This window comes from Lasioglossum baleicum, chromosome 3 (assembly GCF_051020765.1).
Source record: "Lasioglossum baleicum chromosome 3, iyLasBale1, whole genome shotgun sequence".
Lineage (NCBI taxonomy): Eukaryota > Metazoa > Arthropoda > Insecta > Hymenoptera > Halictidae > Lasioglossum > Lasioglossum baleicum.
The window spans coordinates 4,817,881-4,832,417 of NC_134931.1; the positions used below are offsets into that span (position 1 = coordinate 4,817,881).

General features: G+C 40.7%; 1 protein-coding gene across 2 annotated transcripts in view; it reads left to right on the forward strand.

The window, feature by feature from the left end:
* Positions 1-11,883, forward strand: part of Ubce2h (ubiquitin conjugating enzyme E2H) — a 57,155-nt gene extending 45,272 nt beyond the window's left edge. For both annotated transcript variants that reach the window (XM_076447791.1, XM_076447792.1), the window contains 3 exons: positions 806-973; positions 1,633-1,761; positions 3,265-11,883. In XM_076447791.1, coding sequence (XP_076303906.1) covers positions 806-973; positions 1,633-1,761; positions 3,265-3,401 — 434 coding nt within the window. In that variant the 3' untranslated portion in view covers positions 3,402-11,883. The remainder of the gene's footprint in view (positions 1-805; positions 974-1,632; positions 1,762-3,264) is intronic.
* Positions 11,884-14,537: the final 2,654 nt, after the last annotated feature.

Consider the following 14,537-nt stretch of genomic DNA (forward strand, 5'->3'; position numbering starts at 1 on the left):
AAGTTTCGTATTGAAAAAATAAAAAAATTACCAGAGACACGAATTTTGTCCAGCTTTGTACGATTCTGGCCCATTGTGCGGCGGTCCACGCTTGGCTTATTGTGCGAGCATCTTGAATGCCACTTGAGTAGTCCCGGAATACGCCCGGATATGTACAAATTGGAAAAACAGGCCCGTCTTGCCGTCCGGTGTCTTGCGGTTGCCCGACGGACATGTATAAATCGATCTTTAAGGAGCTAGCTTCGGTGTAAAAACATCCTGTTTTCTATAGACTTTTGATGGATTCCACCGTGGACAATGGGAACGTCGCGACGCGGCGTTCCTTCGCTCCAACCTCCCATTTCCTGTCCCTTTTCCTGCGCGAAAGAGGAACGCATTCTCCGGAGTTTTACCGTTCAACGTTCCAGTTTCCCTCGGATCTATCGCGAGTTATGCCGTGGCCTCTGACTTTCCAGCTGCCTGGAATATCACCGATAACTGTACCTGCAATTTCAATGATCGAACACGAAATCACTGCCCCGGTGTGTAGGTACCGTTTCCTCGGGGAAATAAAGTTAACCACAGGCGTCATGCAAATCGTCCGGCGATCGAACGGCGATCATCGGCTCTCTCGATTCCATTCGATTTACTTCAACCGTTCCCGGCGGCTAGGTCAGCCACTTTTCAGCTCTCTCGATTCGCGGTGTTAGATTATTGCGGTTTTATCCGGACGGAAAAGCGGAACATTATTTTTGAAATCGTCTCTCTACCTCTCTTTCTCGCTCTCTCAGTCAACGTCACTAAATATAGTTGTACCACGTTGCAGCGCCTTACGAGGGTGGAATATGGAAGGTGAGGGTTCACTTGCCCGACCACTACCCCTTCAAATCTCCTTCGATCGGCTTTATGAATAAGGTGTACCACCCTAACATTGACGAAGTCTCGGGCACAGTGTGTCTAGACGTAATAAACCAGGCCTGGACTGCCCTTTACGGTACGTATTTATGCATTTTCTCTCTAGCCGCTTAAGAGATAGATCCTTCCGCGTTGTCATAAGCGGGCTCGCGATTTTTTCGTGACACTTGAACCCTCGGCTGCCTGCTAGAGACTGGCATGTGTACTCTAGCATACTCTGTTGCATCAGCTTTCGTGGTTTCTTCCGACTATATTCGAGCCAATGAAACTTTTATACATACTAACATATTACTGACTATTTGACCAACCGGTGCACGTGCAAATAGAACTCCTCAAAATGTCTAGGTGATAGATCTTTCACTTGCATTTTCAATCATAAATATTGCTCTTTCTCGTCGTTTTATCGCAAGATAATACTCCGAAGAAAGCAAGCGAATTTATATAAGTTCGATATTTGTATTGTATGTATTCACCCTTTAAACGTGTATATTGTAGCTTTTTTAGAGTACGAAAAGCATCTAAACAAAATTTCATGTGTATTAAAGAAAAATAATGTGGGTTACAAGGAAATCAGAAACGGAAACTCATATTTTTAATTTTTTTGTTAACAGTTTCGATTTAAGAAATTCTATGGTGTCTCTGACACTACGTCTCACTAGCTAAGGGTTGAAACGTATTCAATAGCTTTCAAGAAACGCGAGGATTGCTTTCGATTCAATACTTTGTTCTCTGTTTCAGATTTATCGAATATATTCGAGTCTTTCCTGCCCCAACTGTTAACATATCCTAATCCAATTGATCCCTTAAATGGCGATGCTGCGGCCCTGTATTTACATAAACCTGATGAGTACAAGAAGAAAGTAGCAGGTGGGTTGAAAAACTATACTAAACTCTGTAGAAAACACCGATTCATTTCCTCCATTTCGGATTGTAACATACGAAATGTTCACTTCTTATGAGAAATAAACGAAAGAAGTTAACTTAACATGTTCGCTACCAGCCTCACATATGTGTGACCACGAGGATTTTGTATTTTACTTAAAGAAAATGAAATTAACTTTATACATACGTGTTGTTACTTATAAACTATAACGCATAGCGCGATATTTGGAGAATTTATAACTTTCACTGTGATAGTATTTGTTTTTAGATTTTACAAGGGGGTACATTACACTTAATGCAGTATTATAACTTTAGAGGCTATTGTTGAAATGAATGCTGGTAGGGAATGGGTTAAACTTCGCCATACGGGACCACAATTCTTGCACTTTTTATATATATATAATCCTGTAGATTTTGACGAAAAAATATGACCAAAAATCCAAGTTTTAATATTAGGAATTCCGTAGTTCAGAAGTTATGTGTGCTTAAACTTGAACAATTTTAAGCGTTTTCAACAGGTAAAGCCGCCGCCATGTTGATATACAGGGTGAGTCTCGTAACGTGACGGTCTCAAATACGTTTGTTGTTTTTAAATATACGTCAAATGTCTGAAGGACAAAGTTGAATGGTAAAATGGGGATCATACAATACCAAAAAAATTTTGTTTTTATGTAATTTTTTTTAGAGATATGAAAGTCACCTTCATTTTTTTAAATAGAATGTGGTATTTTTTAATACATCATTCGATGCAGCTGGACATTCGTTATAAAAAAGTAGTAACCTATGTATGTCGAAAAGTTAGTATATCACAGGAGATATTTCAATTTAAATAACTCTAAAACACCATTACTGTCGTACTAAGACGTTTGCGTTTACTTACTTGTGTAACGTCTTAGTACGACAGTAATGGTGTTTTAGACTTATTTAAATTGAAATATCTCCTGAGCTATACTAACTTTTCGACATACATAGGTTACTACTTTTTTATAACGAATGTCCAGCTGCATCGACCTATGGTATAAAAAATACCTCATTCCGTTTAAACAAATGAAGGTAACTTTCATATCTCTAAAAAACTTTGTCCTTTAGACATTTGCCGTATCTTTAAAAACAACAAAGATATTTGAGATCGTCAAGTTACGAGACTCACCCTGTATAGTGAACGTCGCGCGTTGTCTAACGAGCGGAGCCTTCTGGTCCTCAAAGGAGAAAACACGGAAAATTGGAAAGAAAATGAAGGGATAGTTAAGACAGTATTATGTACCTAAAGCTAACAAAATAGTTTTCGGGTCCTCTAAAGGTTAAGGCCCGCGGTCTAACAATGAATTTCATATGTTGCAATCCATCGAGACTCTGATCCGTGGTCTCGACGATCGCTTCGTCGTTTCTCGCGCGACGAAATGAATCACCATCGGCCCAGTATTTCAACACATAAAATATCACTGGATATTAGCCTTGGATGCAATTTCCTTCTCGATTTCTCGGCAGATTACGTGAGGAAATACGCGACGGAGCAAGCGCTAAGGGACCAGGAGAACGGCGGCACCGGAAACGGAATGTCGTCCGATAGCGAGTCTTCGATGAGCGACTTCAGCGAGGACGAGGCACAGGACATGGAGTTGTAACCAAATATTTTACCATCCGTACCCATATCCTTAATCTCGATTCCCTGTAAACTCCGATCGCTCGACCTACCAAATAGATGCTTACATTCGAACCTCCGGACCTCACTATCGGTTTTAGCCACGTGGCACTCTCGTCACTATGTTTCATAGGAACATCGAACCACGTCCAGGGATATAACGCTGTTAATTGTCGCGAGGTTGTAAGGTGCAATACCGAACGCATACAAGGGAAACATTTACGAAGAAACATGTGAAAGCAGAACAAAAAAGGGAGAGAGAAAGAGAGAGAGAGAGAGAGAGAGAGAGAGAGAGAGAGAGAGAGAGAAATAGAGATGATTATATCGTGTGTGTATATAAACGAGAGAGAAAAAGAGAATCGCTTTTGGAGTTCTCTTCGCGCGACTGTGACCTCGTCGTCTTCGTCGTTAATCAGATCGGAAAAGACGTCGACGAGAGAGGAACACGCCATGCTAATTACCGATCGAGACATCAGTTTAATCTGGAACTCATTCCGGTTCGATCGACGCCCAGTCGATTATACTTCGAACTCCCATCCCGCGTTCTCGCTTCCGTTTCGATCGGTCGGAACATGATTGCGCGATCCCGAACATTCGCGATCGGAGAACGCCGGGGCGAAGTTGAGAGAAAACGTTTCCGGTCGCATTGCTTGGTTGTTTCGGCATTTTGTTTTTCAAACTTTCCGCTTTCTTTCCCTTCTTCTTTCCACACGTCGTCGCCCGGTCGATATCGGAGATGGGCGCAGCGTTGTTTCGATCGATACAGCCTCGACAAATGGCTATCGAGGAATCGTTAACGATCTTTACTTTTTCCATCATCTCTACGCCGCAAGGGCACCATCACGGTGCCCGAATACGAAATTCTATTCTGATTACCAGCTGATTTGTGTTTCTTACGGGCGTTGCAATAGCCGGAGCCACGTCAGGGCAGCTTTCCGTGCGTGTAATCTCGAGCCACCATCTTTCGACGTTCTACTCCCCGTGTTTCGAAAATTCTGAACAGAGAGTAACGACTCTTTTGTAACTTTCATGAACTGCGACGAAGCCTTTAGAGAGAACACGCATACACACACAGGGGCAACGATGTGTCACGATCGAGAGTCAAGCTCGTTCCTTCGAGAACCACAGTCGCCTTTTTGTTTTCACGCGAACCTTTTTTTTTCTTTTGTGTTTCGCGGCTTTTCCATGTTCGAACGAAAATCGGAGCAGGGGTACTAGGTCCGTATTTTCCTTTGTTCAGTCATCACCATCCCTGAACGTTTCCCTCGTAGGGTGCAGCAACGGGAAAAGCCGACAGTGTTGAAGACACTGGCGAACACACGGTTTAAACGACGTTTAAGTAGCGACCGGACGTCGCAGCCGCTGTTGAAATCCGCACGTTTCGACGGAAGAAAAACGATCGTGGACTCGAGTCGGTTTCAAACTTCTTCCTCGACCTCGGCCTCCAGTCTCGAGAATTTGCGAGTTTTCGCGGAGCGGCGGCAAGAAGACGGGGCTCCGTTCTCATCGGAGTCGAACGAGCTTTCGGAGATGGACGTAGATTTAATTTAACCCGTGCCGGATGTGATAAAAGCGATTCGAATCCTGCCGTTCGGTCGTTACGCAAAATTTCGGCTGGTACCGTTTCTTTTAAAATCGATATGTAAGAATCGCTGATTCTCGCGTCGCGCGGTCGTCAAAATTTCGCGTCGGGCCAAAAGCTATTGTAAGATGATCTTTTATTTCATTATTTTTTGGTAATCTTTTCTTTTGATACGATCGATGTATAGTGCTTCCTTCAATGACGATTTTGTCCCCGAAGAATTTCATCACTCTTTCCCATTTTGCATATTTCAGTGAATGAGAGAGTTCGAATTGACGATGATCCAATCGTGTTTGGTTGAACGTGGTCATCAGTCGTTCAGAAACTGTGTATTTGAAAATGAGAACATTGCGTTCAATAGATTTTGATCGAATTTTTTATTTTTATGTCACATTTCCGCTCTTTCCACCACTAAGCAAGTGCTTCATGTTTGTGATCTGGTTTTCTAAGGGAAATATGTTGAAATATTTTTCAAAATACATAGTCGTCTGCAGAAGGTTGAACTAGACGGGCAGTGGTTGTTCGAGGAAGCACTGTATTTGGTCATGTACCGGAATCGATCACTATAGCGAACCTGTTTGATTAAAAAACTGTTGGCGACAATAAGACTCGGTCGCGGAAGAACGCCATAGGAAAAATGTGGGACGGAATCGGAGAGAAACGGGGAAAGTATGTCCAGGGACGACGCTAGCAATTGTGACGACTTATTGACGAAAGAATAATAATAGAAGGTATAATGACGATGATGCGTGAGTTTAGACGAAGAAACAAAAAATAACGAGACTTGTACAAAAGTAGCTTGGTGCACAATGATCATTTGTTTAGTTGTAATATTCGCTTGAAATTGATCTCTCTTCGTACGTACAAGCGTAGACGCTTGGTGTTTTTTAGTGCCTTCTCGGGCAGAAAATTGTGCCTTACTATCATGGGTCCCCGTGATAAAAAGCAAGAACAAAAAAAAGGAGTAAAGAAAAATTTTTTAAAAACGGAAGAGTCTTTATTGGTAAACCTTGGGTGAAATCGACGAGCATCGATGTTAAATGAACTGCTTCGGAAGAATACGAACACCCGATGATGCAGCGTGCGTTTTTTAATTTTTACGCGTGAATAATGTAACGTTCGAATACAGTAACAAAATTAAGCAGAAGCGAGCACAATTTTATCCGGTAACGATTCCGCGTTACTCGAAGCACGCAAAAAAGAAAAAAACAGAAAACAAACATTCTCGTAAAAATCCTGTACACATTGAAATTTCTCGTCTGTATTCCGCAGTAGGTTCACTCCTTAGTTTTTAACGAATGAATTTAATATTATCGTTCTATTATTATTCATATATGGGCGCGCCTATCGCAGCACATTTCGCAAGCACGGTCTCTTTTTGTACACCGTTTGTTTCTACGTATTCCGATGTGGATTTCGCGTGGTTCACTATTTTCTCGCCTAGCATCGATTTCTTATTTTTTTAACGGAATTACCGTGCTCAGTTGTATCTCTTTTATTTATTTAAAAAAAATCGCTTTTAATCAGTCGCGCGATAATCGATGGCCTTAATTGCGATAGCCGCGCCCCGAATTTTAATCGTTACATTATTTCCTTTGATTCAAGGGAAGCTAAACACAACATATTCCCGTCAATGATAAATGTCGCTTGGACGTTTACGTTGTTTACGAATTATTTAAGACGTACTTTCGTGGATATAATTTTTGATGAAACGAATACGCAGCGGCTCCATCCGTTGATGAAGTGTATAGCAATGTATTATTGATTAGAGAAATGATTATTAAAATGGAGTGAAACCAATACCGGCGTTTTTGTGGCTTATTAGGCGCTTTGCGCGCTTCACGACGTTTCTCGGGCATATGTAACAGTATGTGTTAGGTCATCCCACAAGTAACGCGATTCTCTCTAATGCGTACGTTAATTAGAAACAAGTTCTATTCAAATTAAGAATTTTGAGGTCGTTACATTTACGTTACACTTATTTTTACATTTTTAATTATACTTATATATATTTTAATTATAAACGTGTAACGAAAGTTATCAATGATTAGAGAATCATGGTTTAAGTACGTACAGTTTTATTTTAAAACGTTCAATGTCTTTAACCTTCCGCGGCTGACGCCAGACCTGTTAGACCCACTATGTTTTGTTTTTCGTCTGTCACCACTAGAGATCCAAGTGCTGGAAAAAAAAGCGCTTTCCAGTACCTCTCCCTCCACCGAAAGACAAGAACAGGCGTGGTAGTCATTACCAGGTAGTGGGCCTCGAGGGACGAAGAACTAAGGAGCAATGCGAAAAGTGGAGGCCCTTGGTTCTTCATAAGCTCGGGCATCAACTGCTTAGTAGAGGGGCGGTCCAATGAACGTCCCGGGGATGGGTGTTTACGGGGGTTCGCTCTCGGTTTTAGCCTCCCCCTTAACAAAAGAAAAAAGAAAAGTACCTCTCCCTCCATTCCCTTCCCGACAGTATACTACCACTGATTTGGTTATATAGCATCAGCTGACAACGTTATCCGAGTGTGTTGTGAACTCTGATCTTGACAGACCCAGTGTACGTGAGAAGTACAGACCCAGCGTCGGTAGTTGTGTGAAAAAATTGAACGTCAGCTCTGGAAGGTTAAAGTATTCGATAAATTGCTAAGGCGTAGAAAATTGTTATCAGTACCGTTAGAAATCTACACACAGAAATACACGGAATATTACAATACACGGAACCTTGCCATTGCAATATGTTCGTTATCATTTCTTTTTGTTTGTGTATTTTTCTTAGAACTAACGTGGGTTTGTTCATTTCGAACAATTGATTCGTGCCTGTTCGGAAATACCTCAGCAAATTATTTTCATATCATCATGTCAATTCGATTGAACATTGAAAGAAGTCTACATTCTATTTTGATATAATTAACGTCTGATCAAAGCTGGCTGTTATCGTTCTAATATTGTCTTCGCTGTCACGACTATAATCATTGGATAATAAAGCGATACTTGATAACGGATAATTCGTTCGACACCCAACGTGTGCCGAGAAGAAGTAGTCTGTTAAAAAATCGGATTACATGCGGGATGACCTAACGACATTCACTCTGTCACATGTTTTGTATTGTCCCGCCGTCCGAAAAGGAAACCACGGCACGCACATACCGGCTATCATAGTGTGGCAAATAAGAAACGATTGTGTCGCGGTCTACGTTGATTTTTCAGAACGGACTCGATTCACAAGTGCAGGAAGAAGAGCGATTCGTTTAGAAAGCCTATTTGTAATTCTTAGGTATAATTCGTAGCAGTTTCTCTTAGTGTATTATCTGTGCTCTGTATCTCTCCGCGAAACATTCTCTTTACTTCGACGTAAACTGGTATAGTAGCTTTAATTACACTTCATTAGCACTCCAGGCATACAGATACTTTTTTTCCTCTTCTGGAACCAAATGAAAAAGGAAAGTACCGGGCAAAGCAGGAGGGAGAGAGGATAATAGAGTTTTTGCGTTTCTCCTTCCCGTAGATTTTACAGTGATCGAGGTAAAGTCGTATTCACAGATCTCACATTATTACTTTACTTTTATACATGTAACATAGGTTTATCGATTAATTATTATATGTTATTATTGGTCGTATTCGCACAACTTTTATTATGTACATGGTTTTTACTAACCAATTGTTTAACCAACAAACAAACAAAAAAAAATGATAATAGTTTTAATAATCATTTTTTATTTTTTTGCAAATGTTGTTTATGTTTCTCCTTATGTTTCTCACTTGTATCACATATTTTGTTTTCTCTCGTTTCAGTTACGCGGTAGGAATCATTACACAGAAACCCGATAACAATCACGACATCCACGAACATTGAACATTAAACAGCCGAGTGTCTTTTGATCACACGTGTTCGGAGCATCTCGAGAGTTTCAATTCTGCTGTTAATCCGCGACCTTTTTCTTTCGCACACAATGGGCATTGATCGTATCAAAGGGGTACACTAATTTCCATGCTTTCTTTCTATAATCTCAGCGAAACATCAGAAAGTAATAGCTAGACTGCGATTTTCATGCATTTATGGCAAAAAATTGACCCAATGCAAAGCTGTAAAGACATTATTATTAGAGATTTATATTATTCAGTTAAATGCATTTAACTTCTGTTTCTTGCAATCGACATTTTCTATTTTGCCCGCAGTCTAGTGATAACATAAAGGAATCTTTACGCGGGCTGAACGGTCGCATACAAAACGATTCAAAATTTCAACTAGAGTCTGCACGTAGTCATTTTCAAAATATCAACGCTTTAAAAGGTGAAGGTTTCTTTTATATTTTCCGTGGTACGTCATTTCATAGAAAGATTATAAAGGAGTCGTTATATACGATCGAATTGCAAACGGCGTGTTGATGAATTGCAAACGTGTTTGAATAATGGAACAGTCGGATCGGCGCGGCGATTCTCGAGCGAACGATCATTTTCACTTGGATCGTAGGAAAGAAAGAGAAGTACGTAAGTATACGATCGTGGGACAACTCCAAAAGCAATCAGTGACGAGGGATGCCATTCATAGCGAATGCGAGCGTTATTTTGGGTAATTTTATGATCGGACAGAGCGGACGACCGTCTTGCATCGTTCCACGATGATTCGTCCGGCTGGGCTCGTGTGAAAACTTCATCGTGTGTACTATGAGTTTTCAATGAGTATACCTCGTTGTTCAAATACATTAACCGCGCGAAATTCTGCCATTTTGTCGAAGCAAGAGTAGTTGCGTTTTTCGAATCCGAACGCGTCTGGAACGTTTTCAAAGATTCGGGCTAAACGTATCATTCTAATAAACATTTCGTTGTTCTAACATGTCAAAGAAGAACATTTTTACGAAATCCGCGTTGCGGCGATAACTATTCTTGCTTCGTCCTTGACATACGTTACATTGCTTTCCAATATTTTCCAGCGTCACGCAGGAAGTTCGATTCCTTTTTGCTCGAGCGATTTATCTCCCACCTTCAGAGGACTTTCATCGAGACAAGGAAATAGCAATATTTTTGCTACTCGTTCATAATACTGTATCATCGATGTTATCTAATGTGTTAATGACGATACCAACGTATGCACTCGCAATAATGGTTGATTCAAAGCTACAAAAATCTTAGGTACATATTGACAAAAGAGGTCCCAGCTCCGATGACCTTCATCTTCACATATATTGTCAATGTCAACATTCCAAACAACTTTTTTCCTATACATGCACCCGTCGCTCGGTCTTAGTTTCGGAGATAATTGTAAAAAGCTTTCGTAATATTAGATTGCAAGTACACTTTATACTCCTATAAGCTGTCACTAAAGGGTAATTAAAATGTACAGAATCATATGCAGGATCTCAAAGAGAAGGCATAGTCCAAGTTGGTTGGTACATAGTCAGATTGGGTTGGAGGGAGGCGGTTTCACCTAACGCAGATGCTTACAATGTTCCGCATTTCACATGGATTTCTGTATGTACTGTCAGGCCGATCTAACGGCCCAGATTTAATCCAGAACTAACTCAGACCTAATCCTAACGTACTTCTAGTCGGCGAGGTCAGAGACAGTTGTATTTTACATGGATCTCTGCGTGCATCGTCGGGCTTCGGAGCGGGCCGGTTGTCAGGCCCTCTCCGGCCCTTACGAACCTAGTCCCAACAGTCCCAACCAGTTCCAAATCAGTGAGATCATAGCTTTTCGAAAAGTTCAACAAATTTTTTGAAATGAACAATTGATTCAAGTTTGTTTACGAATATCTCGGAAACTAATTGTAAGACCGAGCGAGACGTGTGTATGTATAAGAAAAAGTTATTCAGAATGTTGACCTTGACAACATATTTCAATATGTCCCCTTTTGTCAATATTTACCAAATTTTATCGTTATTGTCTGATCCGATCGGTCAATGCTACTTCTACGGAGAATATATTTGATTCGATTCTTGCATCGATGCATTTCACTTCTCTTTTTTTTTTGTTTTTTTTTTAGAAGATAATGTGTTTCTCAAAGTTAAAGGTAAGAGGGAACTGTGCACGAATTTCTGATGGCTGTCGAAATTGTTGTACCTAAAGAATAAAATATAATTATATTGTATTTACTCTAAACGTGAAATCGACATCTCGTTGTTTACAAATGTTTACGCTGGTTCGATGTAAAGTTGTCTTTTGAATGTTTCGAAATAAACGGAAGCATGATTCTTTATTTTTGTCAAAAGCACAATTTCAAAACATACAGAGAAAAAACGAGCTGGTGTTTAATGTTTAGATAATTAATCCTATTGAATAGTTGTTCGAACATCTATCTAATCTGTCGAATAAGAAAATTGATGTATCCGAGTTCTTTTCTGTGAATTAATCGGTAATGATTACGTTTGGAAGCTGTTTTATTTTCATCGAGGTCGTTGAAATAATTAATTGGATGTATAGACGCGAGTCCAAAAATATATTCTCCAGTGCACGCCTGCAATATTGAAATAACTTTTCGAGATTTGTAAGCGACATGGTGTGCCCTAATACGGAGAACATGATCGATGAAGACAAGGAACAGCATCCTACCCAATTCTTTGCGAGTCGTTCGTAAATAGTAATTCAGAAATATTAACCCTTTCACTGTGGAGGGCACGAACGCAAATCCTTTGGATAGGAAACAGATGGCCAGAAGAGGTATAGTGAATTCATAAATTCGATCAAACGTGAAAGTATCAAAGTTTGTAACACCGTAAACCTTGATCGAAAATATAATTATTGAGTTTAAAATAACCACGATCTCCCCTTCAACATATCTCCAGAGCGGTTCGCCGTGGTTAAGTTATATTATATCTCGATTGAATCGTTACAGTGAATAATCAGTAATCATAAACATTGGCAAATGAAGATAAAACGTTCAGAAAACAAATTGTGCGTCTACACTGGAATAACGATTATTAATTGAAAAGTAAATGATACCTCTAGATGCATATCGAAGCGAGTGTGATTACACATGTAACTGTTCTGTGATTAATAATTGATAAATTAGTCATGTTCGATGATTACATTCGCTTTGATTGCTTCAATTATTCGCTAACCGCGATTATTGATTTTTCAGCGTTCGTAGTCGATTATTTATTAAATAGACCACACGTCTCTCGCACTTCAGTGTACCTCTTCTACTCGCTGTACAACTATTATAACCGTGTAACAGTAGTTTGTGTACTTTAAAATGGTGTCGTTCGACCGCTTTATTACTCTATCAATACAAATAGCCTCGTTTTGTTCGATAGATAATCGTCATGGACACAGAATCGCTTGTAATAGGCGTTGTCAACAGTGAAAGGGTTAATCGCATACACGTGTGACGACCGATCAAGAGAAAGAAGATGCACAATAGCAAACTCGCCGAAACAGGAATAGAAGGAAAAGACGATATCTTTATTTGAGACGTTTCAAATTGGCGAGTTACACGGAAGGAAAACAGACGGTTCGATCGACTGGTCGCGATCGATCGTCCAAAGAAATTCTGATCATCGTCTCGATCGTAAGGAGAATGAGATATCCGAAGCTTAGAGGTGCGCGTCGAGTAGACGTGTTCTCGGTACATATAGTGCGCAACGTTAGACTAACCATTAAGATTCCGAAACGCATCCGAGAAAACGGAGCAAAAACAACACAGAAAAACGATCGTCATTAACTCTGCAGTAAGCCAGCCTACAAGCGTCACTTTAATCCGTAATAATACCGGACAAGAAATATAATAAATTCTCTTACGCAAATGTGTTCAGTTCAGTTCTCGCCCGAAACGGTCGATTAGGGCGACCAAATGGATCACGATGTAAGCCTATTCGGAGTCTGCTGAATCGATGAAACGTAGATCGCGTAAATGCACGAGCACTGCAGGGTTTACGAGGAATCGAGATTCTCGTTGAAATGTCAAAGTTAAGCTTTATATGAAGTAAAGATGCGAAGAGAAGCCGAGGCGGAAACTTATATAGCGAAAAAGCATACGGAGCACTTGTTCAGGGGGTAAGACTTTTGAATTGCCCCGCCAAGCTTTTCACACTTGTTATACATCATTTTACTCGTTTCCATGCATTTAATACGAATATGTCTTTCGTTTTTGACGGAAATTACAAGTTATCGAGACATATGTAAAAGCTTTCTTATCAGCACATTAAATTCGGCTTGTAAGTGTGCACCTGTGACACAGTGTCACCCATAGCCGGCCGCATTCGTTATAAACAGCCAAATGGCTCCTCCACGTTGGCATTATGTAATGGTTGCTGCTCGTCCCACGGTAGCTGAAAACGACATATGTATAGAGCCCGTTTAGACATGACGGATCAACAGCGCGGACCTTATTTACATTGGCGTAAATGGATGCGTTCACACGTGACCGCGCGGTCTAAAGATCCGCGCGGCTGCCGCCTCTGAACCGCAGGAAATCAAATCCGCGCTGTTTCCGCGCGATTTTCATCTTCGTACTGAGCTAAAACTTTGCCCTTCTCCTGCATGTCCGCGCGGTTACCGCCTCATCCTGAACGACTGTCAATTTTGACGCGGTTCAAATCGCGCAGTCGAAAACGCGCAGATTCCGCCGTGTCTGAACGGGCCCATAAACAAACCTGAGTCTTATCGTCTGTATAAGTAATACAAGTGGCGAAGCTGCTGCCCCTGTCAGCTATGCTTCCGTTTGTGTCACTGACGCACACTTACGAGCAGGGTTGGATGTGCAAGGAAGAAGGTTTTCTGCAAATATCTCGGGAACTTGTAATTTCCGCAGAAAACGGAAGTAATATTCGCATTCGGCATGTGGAAACGAATGGAATGATGTATAATAGGTACCAAAAGGTTGGGGAGAGGGGGCAATTGCAAAGTTCAGCCGTTCAGAGTTTCGAGCGACGGGGTGATCAGTAGTTAAACGATGTTTTCGGGAACCGCGTTTCTACGTCTTTGCGCACGAACGCGAAGATCGAATTATTGGTGTCCGTAGAGGTATATATATTTTCTTACTGTATAACGGTAATTAGCTCCGCTGCTTTGACACGTTAAGGCCTTAGTACATTGCAATCAGTTACGTTGCACCGCTGCTGTGTAAACGAGAGCGAACGATTCGTTGCACACAGGCGAAAAATCATGAAAGTTCTTACTATCCCAGCTAAAACCACTTCGAGTCCTACAGAGACGAGAACGACGATCAAAATTTTAATGATTTTGCCTTAATTTGCCTATAATTTTTCTCCGGCCTTTTCAGACATCAAAATTTTAAACGAAACCGAAGTGTTTCATTTGAAATATATTAACTATCTCATAAATCAGTCTTCATATTCTTATCGAGAAACTTCTGTTGCAACTAAGCGTTGCAAACATGTGAGATTTAATTACCGCAACGAAGCGAAACTAACGTTACATCCGGTTTTATTGATTCGCGAATCTTAATTATCGGTTAATTGCAGTGGACTTCGAATCAAATTATTTGCGTGTGCTTCACTGTTTCACGAACTCGAGTTCTTGAAAATTCGCCTGTGTGCGTTGGCTCGATAACGACAACGAATCACGGGAAACAAAAAAAGAAAA